The 15,600-nt window shown below is 40.7% G+C and overlaps 1 protein-coding gene across 4 annotated transcripts in view; it reads left to right on the forward strand.

Moving 5' to 3' along the window:
- Positions 1-15,600, forward strand: part of LOC112576959 (dynein heavy chain 5, axonemal-like) — a 101,662-nt gene that overhangs the window by 80,949 nt on the left and 5,113 nt on the right. For all 4 annotated transcript variants that reach the window (XM_025259851.1, XM_025259852.1, XM_025259855.1 and 1 more), the window contains 10 exons: positions 706-874; positions 1,922-2,077; positions 3,969-4,307; positions 4,572-4,676; positions 5,260-5,513; positions 9,042-9,232; positions 11,422-11,543; positions 13,361-13,682; positions 14,171-14,397; positions 14,585-14,857. In XM_025259851.1, coding sequence (XP_025115636.1) covers positions 706-874; positions 1,922-2,077; positions 3,969-4,307; positions 4,572-4,676; positions 5,260-5,513; positions 9,042-9,232; positions 11,422-11,543; positions 13,361-13,682; positions 14,171-14,397; positions 14,585-14,857 — 2,158 coding nt within the window. The remainder of the gene's footprint in view (positions 1-705; positions 875-1,921; positions 2,078-3,968; positions 4,308-4,571; positions 4,677-5,259; positions 5,514-9,041; positions 9,233-11,421; positions 11,544-13,360; positions 13,683-14,170; positions 14,398-14,584; positions 14,858-15,600) is intronic.

The following is a 15,600-nucleotide window of genomic DNA, read 5'->3' on the forward strand; positions in this document are numbered from 1 at the left end:
TTGGCCCCTTGTTCCTAAGCATAACTTTTATTGTTTTATGTACAAGTTTGAGTTTGATGCATTTTGCTCTTCTGTTGTGATCATTGACAATCTAACAGTAATATATTTTTGTCAGATTTTTGTGTTTGTGTGTGCGTTTGAGGAGGGGGGGGGTAATTCAATGTCTTTTAACTCATTCCTTGCATCATTATCATCTACCAAATATAATAATAATAAATGCAAAATTTGTAAAGTGCATACTCACACTCCTGAGGAGCATGCTCTTAGCCCTTAAGAACAAGAATGAAACATGGACAGCATATGAGGGACAGGAAAACAACAATACTAATGAAGAATAAAATCAAATACAGAAAACTCAAAGAGAAACCAAATAATCAGAACAAGAGCTGAGAATCCATTTGCAAATGTATTAAATTTGGAAACTCAAATCCATAAAATATGGTTTGTAGTAATTTAGACAGAACTTTTCAAAATATCAAATGTTTAGACTTGCATGAATGTTTTTGCACGAATCATTAACTTATAGTAGGTTAATGAGTTAAGTTGGGAAATCTCACAAGCAAATTTGTTTCCATTAACTTATATTTAGTTTTCATTATGCCAAGCAAACACTTTTTATCACTAACTGGGGCTTTACTGGCACTAAGAACTTATTCGTAGTGGTATTAGAGTAATGCATTAAAATATTTGTAATTTAATTAACAGGCTTGTTGGAGATGTTCTGCTGTGCACTGGCTTCTTGTCTTATCTTGGTCCTTTTAACCAAGATTTTCGCACCCATCTGAACAAGAAATGGATGAAGGAAATGAGAGAACGAGACATCCCTTTTACAGAATCACTTAATGTTGTTGATATGTTGGTGGACCCAACAACTGTAAGTACTTACAGAGTTTCCTCCTTGATATGCTCCATCAGGCACAAAACAATGCTGCTTGCATTGTTCTCAAAATTCATACATTCATTCATCTCTTGACTAGTTCCAGTTGATAACTGTATGCTGGTCCAGTGTTATTGGTCATTAAGTGGAAGAACTGTACATATGTTGTGAGTGTCAATGCTAAAGGTTATCTTGAATGGTGGTGAGCAGGTTCTGCATGGAATAACCAGTCCACTCCTCTACTTTTGCAGCCCATTTCTTCCTCTATCCACCTTGGCGTAATCCCCTCCTTCAAGGTATCCCAAAGAATGTTCTTAGTCAGTTCAAGATTCGCCTTTGTTGTTTCTCCTCCACCCAGCTTAAGCAGCTCAGCTGGGACATTATCAGTACCAGGTGACTATCTTACTTTAGATTCTTGACCTCTTCACTATAAGACAGGCTCTCTGGTTGTAGTCTGGAAGCTTTGTAGAACGTTTGCATCTGTCATCAGATGGAAGTAGTATATAGACCTCTTGTTTAGTATAACAATACTTTCTGTGGGAAGGGGGTCAACGTTTCCAGTGAATGAAGTTTTGCATTGACAGTCTTGGTGATGGTTTTCGGTAGTTAATAGGTCTTTTGCTGTCCCCTTGTGCCATGTCCTTCTCTGTGGTCTGGCATTAGTCCTCGATCCGGTTCCTGCTGTTACAGTTTACTGGTTTGCACTTAAAATTGGAAGTTACTTCAAGGGCCTCCTTTATGGCTTTTCCTTCCTCTTTTTCCAAAGTGTGACCCTCAGAATGGATCTCTTTACCTTTCACACACTGGCTGTTTTGTTGTTCCTTCTTAGCTTGAAAAATTGTATAAAAAGTAATTTTGAACACCTGTGACTGTGTAACTAAATGTATATTTAGGGTTGTTGGTTTTGCAAGTTCATATGTGAGCACAAGAATTCCTTGATATCAAATGTATATCTTGAAAATTGCCCTAATTTGTAGCTGACTTCTGTTTGACTTGAAGTAGTTGCTTTTGACATTGCATCCTGCAATTTGAAATCTGCTCAAGGTGGCTGAATGGAACTTGGAGGGTCTACCTAATGATGATTTGTCCACTCAGAATGGTATCATCGTCACACAAGCTTCACGCTACCCTCTGCTTATTGATCCTCAGGGTCAGGGCAAAATATGGATCAAAAATCGAGAGGCCAAACGAAAACTTAAGGTGAATGATTGTTTGAAATTTCAATAAATCCAAAACAGGTGCTTTCTAATATTATTTATAATTTAAATATGTATATCTGATCGGTACGAACGTGCCAATAACGCACTTTCTGCAGCTATAGCTAGCATGCATGGAGCCCGCTTCCTTTGCACCTTGGCATCTGTCTTACCGATGAATCGTACAGCGGGAAAAGAAAGTCTTTAGGAATAATAACTGCCTGGCAGTGGTACGTAACAGCGACAGGGACATCGTTTTACAGTCCAACACAGCAGTTGTCATACCTGGACATTTGGACAGGCCCCTCGATTACCAACCCACGTGTGCTATTAGGCAGCCAGCACTAAGGGAAGTGTCGGGCGATTAGTGGAAATAACGCCTTCCGTAGTCAACTGCCAACCGAAATACATGCGTGGGTTTTGTGGACGCGCATGTGGCCAACGTGACAACGCAAATAATGATTATTCCATCCCATGCTGTGTTGTGTGAAGTGCAGTATGTGACAATGATGGAAAAACCAGTGCAGAGTGCAGAGTCAGACTCAGGGCTAGAACAATTACTTGAGCATGGGCGCAATTTTTGCAACTGTCCCATTGGCATGGGGCACGCAACCAGGATGAAACATGAAATCAAGTTAACAAATCAAACGCCCTTCAAAGAGCGTCATCGCCGCATTCTACCAGGTATGTATAATATGACCAAGTCAAAGAACACCTGCATAGCGGCATTATTGTCGTTCACATTTGCCATGGTCCTCCAATGTGGTGTGGGTGAAAAAGAAAGATGACACCCTGAGACAATGCGTTGATTTCAGACAGCTGAATGCACGTACTATTAAGGACTCCTGTGCCTTGCCAAGAGTGGAAGAACTACTTGATTCGCTTGCAGGTGCAAAATACTTTGTTAGACCTGTGTCGCGTATATAGAATGTCTGTCATTCTTTATGGGGGTGGTAGACGATAACTTCTCGTCCCCAGGTCTGAGTTTGGAGAGTCTGTCCACAACAGATGTGAAAGAAGTCCAAAGACGCGACCTTGTTTTCTCACAGTGAATGGACTGCATAGAAAAACGCCAGCTGCCTCTGTCACGTGAAGAAGCAACGGGACCCATCCATCGTGCATTAGAACAAAACTTAAACCATCTAAGGCTGATAGATGGGGTCTTATATCGCGAGACAGTTATCGGTTTGCAGCCTCGAAAACAGCTGGTACTGCCGTCCAACTACGTGCCCAGAGTGTTGCAAATGTTGAACACTGATGTGGGCCACCCAGGTCGTGATCGAACGCTGCACCTTCTGGGAGACAGGTTCTATTGGAGAGGGATGTCCGGTGATGTGGACAGTTATATCAAGACGTGCCCGCAGTGTCTTCGCTGAAAGGCGCCAGCGGACAGTCGTGCACCGCTGGTGAACGTTGCTACGACTCAACCACTGGAACTAGTTTGCCTCGATTTCCTTACCCTAGAAGCAGCTAAGTGGGGCTTTCAGCACATCTTAGTTATTGCAGATCACTTCACGTGGTATATGCACAACATGACAGCAAAAAGAACGGCGGAAGCACTGTTAAATAATTTCATTGCGCACTACGGGATGCCCCGCCGGCTGCATTACGATCAAGGTGCCAATTTCGGAAGTCGTATAATCAAAGAATTGTGCCTGATAACGGGATGCCAAAAATCTCGGACTTCCCCATACCACACCATCGCCAACGGCATATGCGAGTGGTTTAATCGCACATATTGTTGAGCTTGATGGGAACACTGCAGCCACATCAAAAGCTGGACTGGCGAAAATATGTTGCGTTGAAAATTCTACACAAAATGTGCAATGATTATATTTACTTGGAGAGTTTCATTTATGAGTCAGAGCATTAAGTTTGGATCTCTTGTATTTCAGATCACAACTTTGAACCACAAGTACTTCCGCACCCATCTGGAAGATTCCTTATCACTAGGGTATCCATTGCTAATTGAGGACATAGGAGAGGAACTAGATCCTGCTTTGGACAATGTTCTGGACAAGAATTTTATCAAAATGGGATCCACATATAAGGTTAAGATAGGAGATAAAGAAGTGGATATCATGACTGGGTTTACTTTGTATATCACTACCAAATTGCCTAACCCTCTCTACACTCCAGAGATTGCTGCCAGGAGTTCCATCATTGACTTTACTGTCACCATCAGAGGTTTAGAAGATCAGCTTTTGGGAAGAGTGATTTTGACAGAAAAAGCGGTAAGTTTATGCAACAGAGACCAGTCACTGAAGCATAACATCCACATTTAAAGCATGTAGACTGACATAAAAATATACAGTTTGCACAATTATCACATGCACTTCTACACATATAAATGTAGAAATGTAAGGGAATCAGTTAAAATACTTTTTCAGAAATAAAAAACAAAGCTGTTAGTATAGAATAAGGAAAACAATTTTTTTATCGCAACTGGCAATAATTCAGATGCGCTTACTAATAAATAATCATTATTGTAAACCAAGGAGCTAGAAGCAGAACGAGTACAGCTTATGGAGGAGGTAACAAACAATAAGAAGAAAATGAAAGAGTTGGAGGACAGTCTACTACATAGGCTGACGTCAACTCAGGTATATTGGTTGGTTGACTGAAACAATCAACATGCTTCAACATTACAAACCTTTTATTTTACTGAAAGACTGATTTCTATGTGCATTGTACTCTTTTTAGATGTCGATACCATACTTGTTGAATTATGTCTTGTTGCCACCATGTTAAAATTACCTAGTCTGGACCATGTTTCACTACAGAACCTTAATAGTAGATTGATATTTTGAGTACTCTGTTTTGTATGAAAAAAATTCCCCATTACTTATCATATAACAGTAATAGAACCTGTGCATAATGTGTGTAACAAAGTACTGAATTAGCCAATGAAACATTGATTTTTGTCATAGAAAGCATTTTAACAAATTTTAAAAGCATTTTAAAAAGCATTTTAACAAATTAACAGCTTTCTGTGCATTTTTATCAATTTTTTGCGGTTCTAGTTTGTTGCTTTTGGCATGCTGGTGAGTTTATATGATGTCTAGGACCTAAGAATCACTCTTTTGTGTCCCAGATTGCTTAGTGGCTAGGTGCAAGAGTGTCTGCTTGATCTTTTGTCTTCTATGTAGAGTCTGTTGGTCAACTTGTTTGGAAATTACTGTACAGGGGTCACTAGTTGATGATCAAGACCTGATTAATGTCCTTAATATCACCAAAACGACAGCTCAAGATGTGAGCAAGCAGCTAGAAAATGCAGCTGAAACAGCTATCAAAATCAGTGTCACACGAGAAGAGTATCGTCCTGTGGCCACAAGAGGAAGTATTTTATACTTTCTGATCGTAGAGATGAGTCTCGTCAACTACATGTACCAGACTTCTCTGCGCCAGTTTCTGGAAATTTTTGACAAGTCTATGGATCGGTAGGGCCACCTAGATTTGTATTTGTTTTTCTTGTTCTTAAAGCACTTAACTCTTTAAAAAGGATTGTCTTACGTTGACACTGCTAGCCTGTATCACACAAAATTTGCTGAATTTGAAAAAAATCATTATAAATAACAACATATCATAGTCAACAAAAAAAAAAAAAAATGAAAAAGGATTTCTTGCAAATCAAAAAGAAATTAGGTGTATCCAATACTTACGAAGTCTTCTTTGTATGTAGGTATGTTAGTGATCCACTAGAGTCAGGAGTATGTTTAGTTGTTCCAAGTCTTTTTCTGGTTGTTCGGTTCTTTCTTTCGGCTGACCATATTTCCTCTTAACATTAGCTATCCAATGAAAGCTGTTTTTTTTTTTTTTGGTGTGGGTTTATCTTATTTCATAATTTTCACATGCCCTAGCTATCTCAATCTTTCTTGGGATATGGTTGAAATATTTGTGCAGTTGTTTCGTTCAGAATTTTTTTATTGGTGATTATGCTTGGCCATAATATACCAAAGAGTTTCTTCAGACACTTGGAAGGTCTCTAGTTTCTCCTGATTTTTCCTAAAATGCCTTCCAGCATTCTCTCTCTTTGCGGCCTTATGCTCCTTGAGGAGTAACAAGGACTAAACTATTCACTCTTAGAGTAAGATGGAAAGACATTGCTTCTGTAGATTATTTTGTATTCCTCCTTAGAACTTTGGACTTTGCTTTTTTTTTTTTTGAGCCTTCACATTCTATTCCATTTCTCCATTTGTTGTTATTGGACTACCAGGATATGGTAATTCATGGACTTGCTCCAATTCTTTGTTGTCAGTTGTGATTGGTTCTCTCTCTGGCTGGGTAACTGAGCTAACCCACCCATTTTCTCTTATATTCTTTTTTCTGCCTTACAGATCCTTTCATCTATGATCTTTTTCTAACAAACCCTCTCCTTCACCCTACAATTTTATCTTTCCTGCCTATTCTGTCCTTTCTCCTATCTTCTTTTCACATTGGTATTTTTTCTCCTCTAGCCTCCTTTACGCCTTCATCATTTGCCATGAAGGGCACACTTTGTCGGGGGAGGATGGGATCCTGTAGGTTAAGGTCCCTGATGGGTTGCAGCTGTTCGTGCCTTCCCTTAGCTTTGCTAGAAGGCTGCGGCCCAGGTCAATCTGGTCTTCACCTCTGAAGGCTTCTTGGAAAACGCATTAGAGCGTTTGAGTTGTCTTTGGATCGTGACGATGAAGTCAGAGTGTAAGTCTGCTGAAGGGGCCTGGCGCCATTTTCTTGTTGCAGAGGGCGCAGAGCCATCCCAGCCGCTCTCATCCCTCTCCCCTTTTGCAATTGCTAAAGGTTTGAAAAATGTTTCCTCGTGTTTTTCTGCTGCCAAGCATCTCACAATTTCTGGACCAGTGTAGTAGTATACAGTCTCTTATACTAGTGCTCGCCATCACGTAGTGTGTGGCACCTCAGGAACAACTCCTTCACTAGGCTCTACTTCCTACTCGGCAGTTGTTGCAAAACTACCATCTGCTTCCATATCTATCCAGACAGATGTGGCATGGATCTCCTTTGAGGATCCCGTCTCAATCTCTATACCACCTCCTTCTTCTACAGAACATGTCTAAGGTAGATTGCCTGCTTTTCAGGTTCTTTGTGCCACCCGCCTTCGTTCAAGCTGTAGTTTTAATTTAGATATAATCCCCTTACGGGACTATCCCTTGAATATTTTTACATGTTTTTTAACTTAGGCTGCCTCGGCAACAATTCCCAGACAAGGGACACGTCATTACATCCGTGAGTCCCATGGTTTTCAGTGGAGTGGTGGATTGCTCCACGTGCGCGAAAGAAGGCTCAGCGTCAGTGTCTGTCCTCACTGAGCCACGGAATGTGGCTAATTCACTGGCATCCACCATTGCTCACAGTTCTTTCTCTTTCCACTATTTTCCCGATTCTTCTGATAACTCTAAACAGTATAACCTACCTATATTAATGAACTACAGCAAGCCCTTCAAAAGTGTAAGGACGCTGCATCTTGTCTAGAAAACATTTCTTATCATATTCCACAGGTCTCTCTCCTCCTACACACCCTTAACTTCATTTGGGTGTCTAGCTGCTTCCCTTCCTCATAGAGAGATGCAGTTATTGTGCCCATACCAAAACCTGGAAAGGATTTTTCTAATCTAAATTCTTATTGTCCTCTTGCTCTTACTAGCTGGCTGTGCAAAACTTTAGAACGCATGGTGAATGCCCGGCTCACCTCTCATCTCAACGTCTCCTCTCCAACCTGTAGTGTGGCTTCAGACGATATCATACAACCCTTGTCTGTTTTGAAACGTTCATAAGGGTAGCATTAGTCTGGAAAGGGCATATTTTATAGGTGTTTTTTTATTTGTAGAAGGCGTACGATACTACCTGGAAACAATGTATTCTGTTGGACTTCACGCCCTTGGCTTCACTCCCTTGGTCGTATGCCACACTTTATCAAGAATTTTCTCTTCAATTCCACGTGTCAAAGTCCGTGTTAAGTCTATCCTGTCTTATCCCAAGGAAGAGGAAATAGGCGATTCTTATGTCAGCACACTCTCAAGTCTCAACTATTCAACATTAAAATAGATTCAAGTCTGTCTGACCGGCCGGGCGGGTATGGAATCCTTGTTGTATATAGATGACTGCTCTCTGCCTCCAAGTCTGATTCCTGCTGTGTCTTAAACGCCGTCTTCAGCTGTGCATTAACAGTGTAGGTTACATAAAAAGGTTTCAAATTCTCTACCACAAAGTAAATTTGCATTCAATTTTTTTCAAATCAATTCAATTCAACTGTTAGGCATGTTTCCAAACTCATCTATCTTTAAATGGAACGGTACTTAAAGTTGTCCAGGAAGTAAAATTTCTTCAGGTCATCTTTGACCACAAGCTATATGTTCTTCCCCATATCTATTCTCTATGACTCTCATGTCAGAAAGGATTTGACATTTTCAAGTAGTTGGGCATGTCAGCTGTGGAGGAGAGGGAAGTTCCAAATGGGGTACCTTTAGCTGCAGCAGCAGTTCTGTCCTGCCAGCCGCAACAGTTGTCTCAGCCCGACTTGCGTATAGTTGTTCTGCTCTGAGGAAATTCATGCCATCTTGTTAATCTTGCAGTGCATTCAGCAATCTTCGGAGCAGAACTTCTGAATAATTTCAGACTTCTTCAACCTCCTTTGTCCTCTGGTTTTGACCATCCTGTCCTTGGTCCAGCTCCGTACGATTTGCGCAACTCTTTGTCGCAACAAAGACATCTTCATTTGGACCCTTGACCATGCTGGTATCCCAGGCAATATTCAATTGGACCAGGCCTCCAAGGCTGTTTGCCAGTCTTCTATCATTAAGTGTGTTATTGTTTCAGCTGGGTCTTGATTTTCAACCTTTAATGTATTATTACCGTCTGACGTCGTGATATAGCCTTAGTTTCTCGCATTGTGTAAAACTCAAATAACCAACACAACCCTTCTTTAACTGCAGCTATAAATAATTTACATGTGCGTCTTTATATTTTTGAAGATCCCAGAAGTCACCGATCACCCAAAAGCGAATCCAGAATATTATTGACTACATGACTTTTGAGGTGTTCAAGTATTCTGTACGTGGACTGTATGAAGCAGACAAGCTGACCTTCACTCTGCTTTTAGCTCTGAAGATTGACATGCAGGCCCAGAAAGTACGACCAGAGGAGTTTAGCATACTCATTAAAGGTAAGTGTGGAAAACATTGCACAAAACTATCAGAGTATGCTGAGGAAAGTCTTAAGAGAAAGTCTTTCTGGGTAAAACAAGAACTCTCGTTGAATGGATGCCACACAGTTCTTGATACATGTATTTCTTTGCCTATGATGCACCACGCATCACATATATAAGCCACACTTGTCACATTTGTTCCATATTCATTTTAATGATCCAAAGAAATCAGTTATGTTGTCCTTGCCTAGGTTATATGTAGCGGGAGCGTTTGTTTGAGGCAGAACGTATTTCTGACTGCTTTATTATCTCCACCCCTTTTCCTCCCTTTGACCTAGCCAACCGCACGGTCGGTGCGTGAGCGAGATGAGTGACCCTGGAGCAGGTGACCAATTTGTGTATAAATAACGGGCAAAATGCGGTGCCTGCTCCCTGTTCACCACAGCGTGAGGATTGGGGGCGTCATTTCTTCCGTTATTTTTTTAATTATTATTTCGAGTACGGGAGAAGTATACCTTTAGATATAGGTGATCCGATCCGCTTTGAAGTGGCTGATGTTTCTCGAAATACACTTTCCCTTTATTTCCCTTTGTTTCGAGTGCGGGATAATTACCACAGGACTGTGTAGATGTTCTGGTCCGCTATCAACTAGCTCACCTTCCTCGAAATATCATCCTTATATACTGATCAAAACAATGGAAAGACCACCTCCACAATGAGCAATTAAATCGTTTTTAGTGAATTTGTTGTATGGGTGAACAGTCAGTGTGAATTTGACAATCCAGTCTGGTCTTGTGCGTGCTCAGTACATAAAGTCAAGAAAAAAGGTCATTAAACCCACCAAAAATGCAAGCAGTTGCAACATATCCATACGATAAGGCAGAATTGAACAGCAGAAAACAAAGAGTACACATGAAAGCCCTGTTATCAACACAATTCTGTAATTTTAGAGCCCTGGGAGGATTTATTGCTTGTTTCTATTCGCCTTTTTAATCATGCGTTAGACGACGATAAAGGACTGTCAATCAAGAGAGGGTCATTACACGGCTGCAAGAGGGCGTAGGTGTTCGAGAAATTGGCCGCCGATTGCCAGTTGCTACCTCTGTCATTAAAATTCTACGAGATCGCTACAATTTTATGGACAGTGTTGCAGAACGAAGACACCCGGACGTGCAGTCAGCTATCAAGCAGCAAGACACGTTCGCTGTTCTGTCAGCTCTAAGACAGAACAGCCACTGTCAGCACACTCAGGGGACACCTGCAAGCAGCCGCTGTTAGTGACCAGACGGTTAGCAACCACCCCAGAGAAAGCAATCGTCGGTCAAGGAGATCCCTTTCCACCTTGACCTGATACCTACACACCACTAGGTCCTTCCCCGATAGCCGAATCGGTGTCTAGAGATGACAGGGAAAGCGTTACCACGATCTCACTGTGGCGAAGCGAGATCGCTATGGTGGTGGATTTATCATGCCGTGGGGTGCGATGGAGGCGGCCTATAAAACCCCCTCTACCTGCTGCAAGGCAATATGACAGGCCTATGATACTCCCAGCAATGCAAGCCAATGGACCAGGCTCCGTTCTTCAGGACGACAACGCCAGACCGCAAAGGGTCAGGGTCGTCAATGACTTGCTGCATAACCACAAAGTCAACTGTATGGGATATCCTGGGACAGCGGCTTAGAGCCAACCATACCTAGCAGTTGACCTAAATTAACTGTACCAGTTTCTTCAGCAATGATGCCTCAAAGGACTCTGAGAATATTGGTTTAGTCCATGAGACAACGGTGGATTGCTTGCATTACGGCCAATGGTGGACACAGACAATATTGACTTTCTTTTTCTCATTTTTCTACATTCAAAAATCTCACCAATGTCTTCAAGTTTTATGTACGCTTTTTTATTTCTTTGTGTTAAAGTTAATAAACCCTTTGGTTTGCAAAAATGCCATCAATACAGTGGAATTCTTATCCAAATAAGCACAACCAAATTCATAAACTGTTTCCAGAGAACCCTTCTTTACATACATTAGCCAGCGATTTACCAGATTTTGGCACATGTTTGAGATATAGAGCATCCTATTTCAATGTATTCTAAAGAATTTGACAATAACCATCTTAAAAGAGTCCATCAAGTTTACTTACAGAGTAAATGAGATTTAATTACCACTTCATCAAGTATTCACCTCATAACAAAATGTTCTTCGCAGGTGGGGCAGCTCTTGATCTAAATTCAGTTACACCAAAACCAGCCAAATGGATTGTTGACATAACCTGGCTCAATCTTGTGGAACTCAGCAGTCTGCATCAGTTTTCTGGCATCCAAGATCAGGTTTGTTCATATTCCAGAAAAGGACTACTTCTTGAATAAAGATTTGAAGTTCAGAATATAATTTGTGCTAAGTGATAAAAAAAAAAAAAAACTGGTAAAGAGACAACAATGAACGGGAAACAAGGGACACTCATTTCGACACCAAACCATATCACTTCCTGCCTGAGTCAAATCCACCACGCCATGACTATACCGCCTCACGTAAAATCATATCGTCCCAACAGGGAAAGTTGAATCGACCAGGTCCAGGCTACACGAATGCCCGACCAGTAACACCGGTTTCATATTAACTGAACATCTTCATATACATTGAATGAACGTCCAAACAAATTAAAGAATAATGATGACAAAGGCTTGAAGAAAATTAATTGAAGAGAAAATTGCGCTTATGTGCCACTGTGAGATTTTAATTAAATTTAATGCGAACCTCCAAACTAAAGAAAAATGACAATAAGGCTTTTTATAAATTAAAAAAAATGATTTAAGAGATCATCGCTGTTTACACCATTGTATGATTTGTTCTCTGAATGTGTATTACCATGTGACCTTCTTTTTTGTTTCGTAAGATGGCATCTGAATTTGTTTGAATAATTGATGACTCTGTTCAGAGCCACCGAGAGCCAGCATGAGCCCCGGGGCAGACGACCTCTCCTTGAAATAGTAAATTATTTTCCCGGTATATCATAGTATGCTTACAATTCCATTGTCAATAACTACGTTTCATTCAGTAACGTAATATAGACTGCATGCATTAGGATCTACATCACTACTTGAACATAGAGTTGTTTACACGTGAGTGGTTAGTAAATTAGAAAAACTGACACTTAAGGATCAAAGTTGGACCCCGCTCCATAGAAGAAATATCCCCAGAGTGAGGAATATTATGTCAACCTTTCGTTAAAAGAAAAGGAAAAGAAGAAGGGAAAAAATGCACTAAGGCCGGGCCTCCTTCACAGCCGCGGGCCCGGGTAAAGCGGACCTCAGGCCCTCCTGTCGCCCCTCTCGTCAGGATAGGCTCTGTTAGTAATAGTTAACGTTAATAGCCACTCCTGTCATCAGAGATCGATTCATCTTATAGGCCTGGATCGACTTTCGGTCTTTAAAAATGTACTTTACATGTGTTCTGCAGAAAATCATATGGCGGTGTCGGGCACAAGCAGTCTAATTTAAAAAGTGATAAATTTTTTAAACATATACTCTTGGCAAAGAAGATCATGATAGAACACAAACTGTCAATCTAAGTCTGGTTGGGGAGGTAAACATGATAGAGATGACATTAATAGCGCGAAATATGTCCATGAAAAATTGATGAGTTGTAAATTAAAGGTAATTGTAATCAGGAAGGTCATAATCAGGAGGACTTACGATACTTGGAATAACCATAGGGTGTGCATGAAGCTAGAAGTTAAGTTTCGTTTTTTTTGTTTTTTTGTTTGTTTTTTTTTTGTTTTTACTTCCGAGCAGTTTCATCCCTTCGTAACATTAGACAGAGGCCAGTGGTTGTCAGCAGACACTCAACTCTCTCTCTCTGACCCCAAGACTTTATCCCAGCCATACCCCAGGTTAAATGTACCAAGAGGCTGGGAGGTTCTTACCAGTGTTGGCAGGGCACCTGTAGAGGAGAATGGTCCCAACAGGCCTCACACCAACTGCCAACAGAAGGGACATGATGAGCGGAATACCTGACATCATGTTGGATTGCCAAGACCACGCTCACAAATGGTCATTCCACAGTTATATTGTATAATATTAACATGTTCACTGCTGTACGAGTTTTGCTAATTTTTTTTTTCTCATAATTTGTCAATATAATGCAGGTCGGAAACAATGAAAAGAATTGGAGGATGTGGTTTGATAAGGATGCTCCAGAAGAAGAGGTCATACCAGATGGCTATGACAGCACCCTAGATGTGTTCCGACGTCTGCTTTTGGTTCGCAGCTGGTGCCCAGACCGTACGTTGCCCCAAGCTAAGAAGTACATTGCTGACACACTGGGTACTGCATATTCTGAAGGAATAATCATAAACATGGAGAAAATGTGGAATGAAAGCAACCCTAAAACTCCTCTGGTCGGTCTGCTGTCCATGGGCTCAGACCCCACCACCAGCATTGAGAATCTGGCTAAAAAGTGGAATCTAGGTCAGCAGGCTATTTTATGAAAGGTTTACACACAGGCACAGTGAAGTTTAACACATTAGTAATGCGATTATGCAAAGCATGCAGATACTCAGGTGTGCATGAAATTCAAGGATTTTCAAAAAAATGTGATAGAACAAATTAAAACTATAATTGAATTTAAAAATATGCAGAAAAATCACCCAATCCTACCTCATTTCTTGGTGACATGGCATAAGAACTCAAACAATCGACCTGTATTATAAAATGTTAAAGTGCATTAAGCCTATATGGGAATAGCACTATATTAAAAACAAAGGCTTTAGATTGTGTCAATAGGGGAGTTGAGATCATGCGTTAGTTAAATATATCTATGGAAAATATGAACTTAGTTTCATCTTTTTTTGTGTGCATTGAAACACTGAAATAAAAATCTTATAGGATGAGAAACATTTAAAACAAAAATGAAAACAAATATGAATCAGAGGTGACCTTTTGTCTCAAAAATCTAGAATGCCGAGCTGTTTCAATGGGTCAGGGACAAGAAGTACATGCTCGAAGATTCATGTCAGGTGGTATGGCCCAGGGGGGATGGCTTCTGCTGCAGAATTGCCATTTGTCTCTTGACTATGTTTCTGAGGCCATGGAAACCCTGTTAGAAACAGAAAATATTGACTCATCTTTTCGACTGTGGGTGACAACAGAGGAGACCGGAAAATTTCCTATCAACTTTCTTCAGGTAAGCATTTGAGGCATTTTTCTCAGAACATGACAGAAAAATTCAGGATTTGTTTTTCTTGCTGAGCCAGTCAGGTGGACATGCTGCATTTGCAATGAGAAGAAAACTGTGTTGGAGGATTTGATGGAATGCTAGAAAATTTCTTGTGCATTGATATTTCATAGAAACTGTTTTTGCCTACACTCAGATATCTATCAAGTTTACCAATGAGCCACCTCAGGGTGTGAAGGCAGGCTTGAAGAGAACGTATGCTGGCATCACGCAAGACTTCCTGGATTACAGCAACCTCCCACAGTGGCGACCCATGCTGTATGGTGTGGGGTTTATGCACACTGTGGTGCAAGAGCGGCGAAAGTTTGGTCCTCTAGGTTGGAATATTCCCTATGAATTTAACACCTCTGACTACAATGCCAGTGTGCAGTTTGTGCAAAACCACCTTGATGACATGGACATTAAAAAGGTCAAAGAGTTAATATTCTGTTATTTAATGATTAAATTGTTTTGATACAATGTGAACAGTACAGGTTGAAATCTTTTAAGATGGTGATTACACATCTGAGGTTTTTTACTTTTTGATTCTTGTCATTCTATGAAATCATCTTTCATGCTCTCCCGTGTAACTGTGGGGGTCCCACAGCATCCCCTGCACATCTTCTACCTGCTATTAGGCCTTCATCATCTTGGATGACATGTTCCTAGTCCACCATATAGAACTCATATTTGTCATTCAGCTTATGCAGCTATTTATCAGATCCGTGCCATAAGATCATACCTTGATATTCCGGCAACAAAAATACTGCTTTGTTTACTAGTTCTGTCTACACTTGACTATGCAAACTCCCGGCTCACTGGCTATCTACACCTTATAAATGACAAGCTAAACGGAGTTCAGAACGTCACTATATACTTTGTGCTTGGGTCAAGAAAGCGTGCTTATATCTGTACGCTCCACTTGCTGCCTGTTCTGGCTGTGAGAGGTCATAACTTTATTCGTGTCTCCTCCATATCTAATATGCTCGGCTTACTCTCGTTTGATACACCATACCTCAGCAGATCACACTATCTTATACCTGCCGTAAGTTTACACCAAAATGTTTGGCAAATGACCCAAACTATGAGACTTGCTTCCATTCCAAGTTCAAAACATTCTGCCTGTTTCAAGCTTCAAGAGACTTTTTTATTTCAGAAATCTCTCTTGTAGTA

Source organism: Pomacea canaliculata, linkage group LG12 (genome assembly GCF_003073045.1).
Source record: "Pomacea canaliculata isolate SZHN2017 linkage group LG12, ASM307304v1, whole genome shotgun sequence".
Lineage (NCBI taxonomy): Eukaryota > Metazoa > Mollusca > Gastropoda > Architaenioglossa > Ampullariidae > Pomacea > Pomacea canaliculata.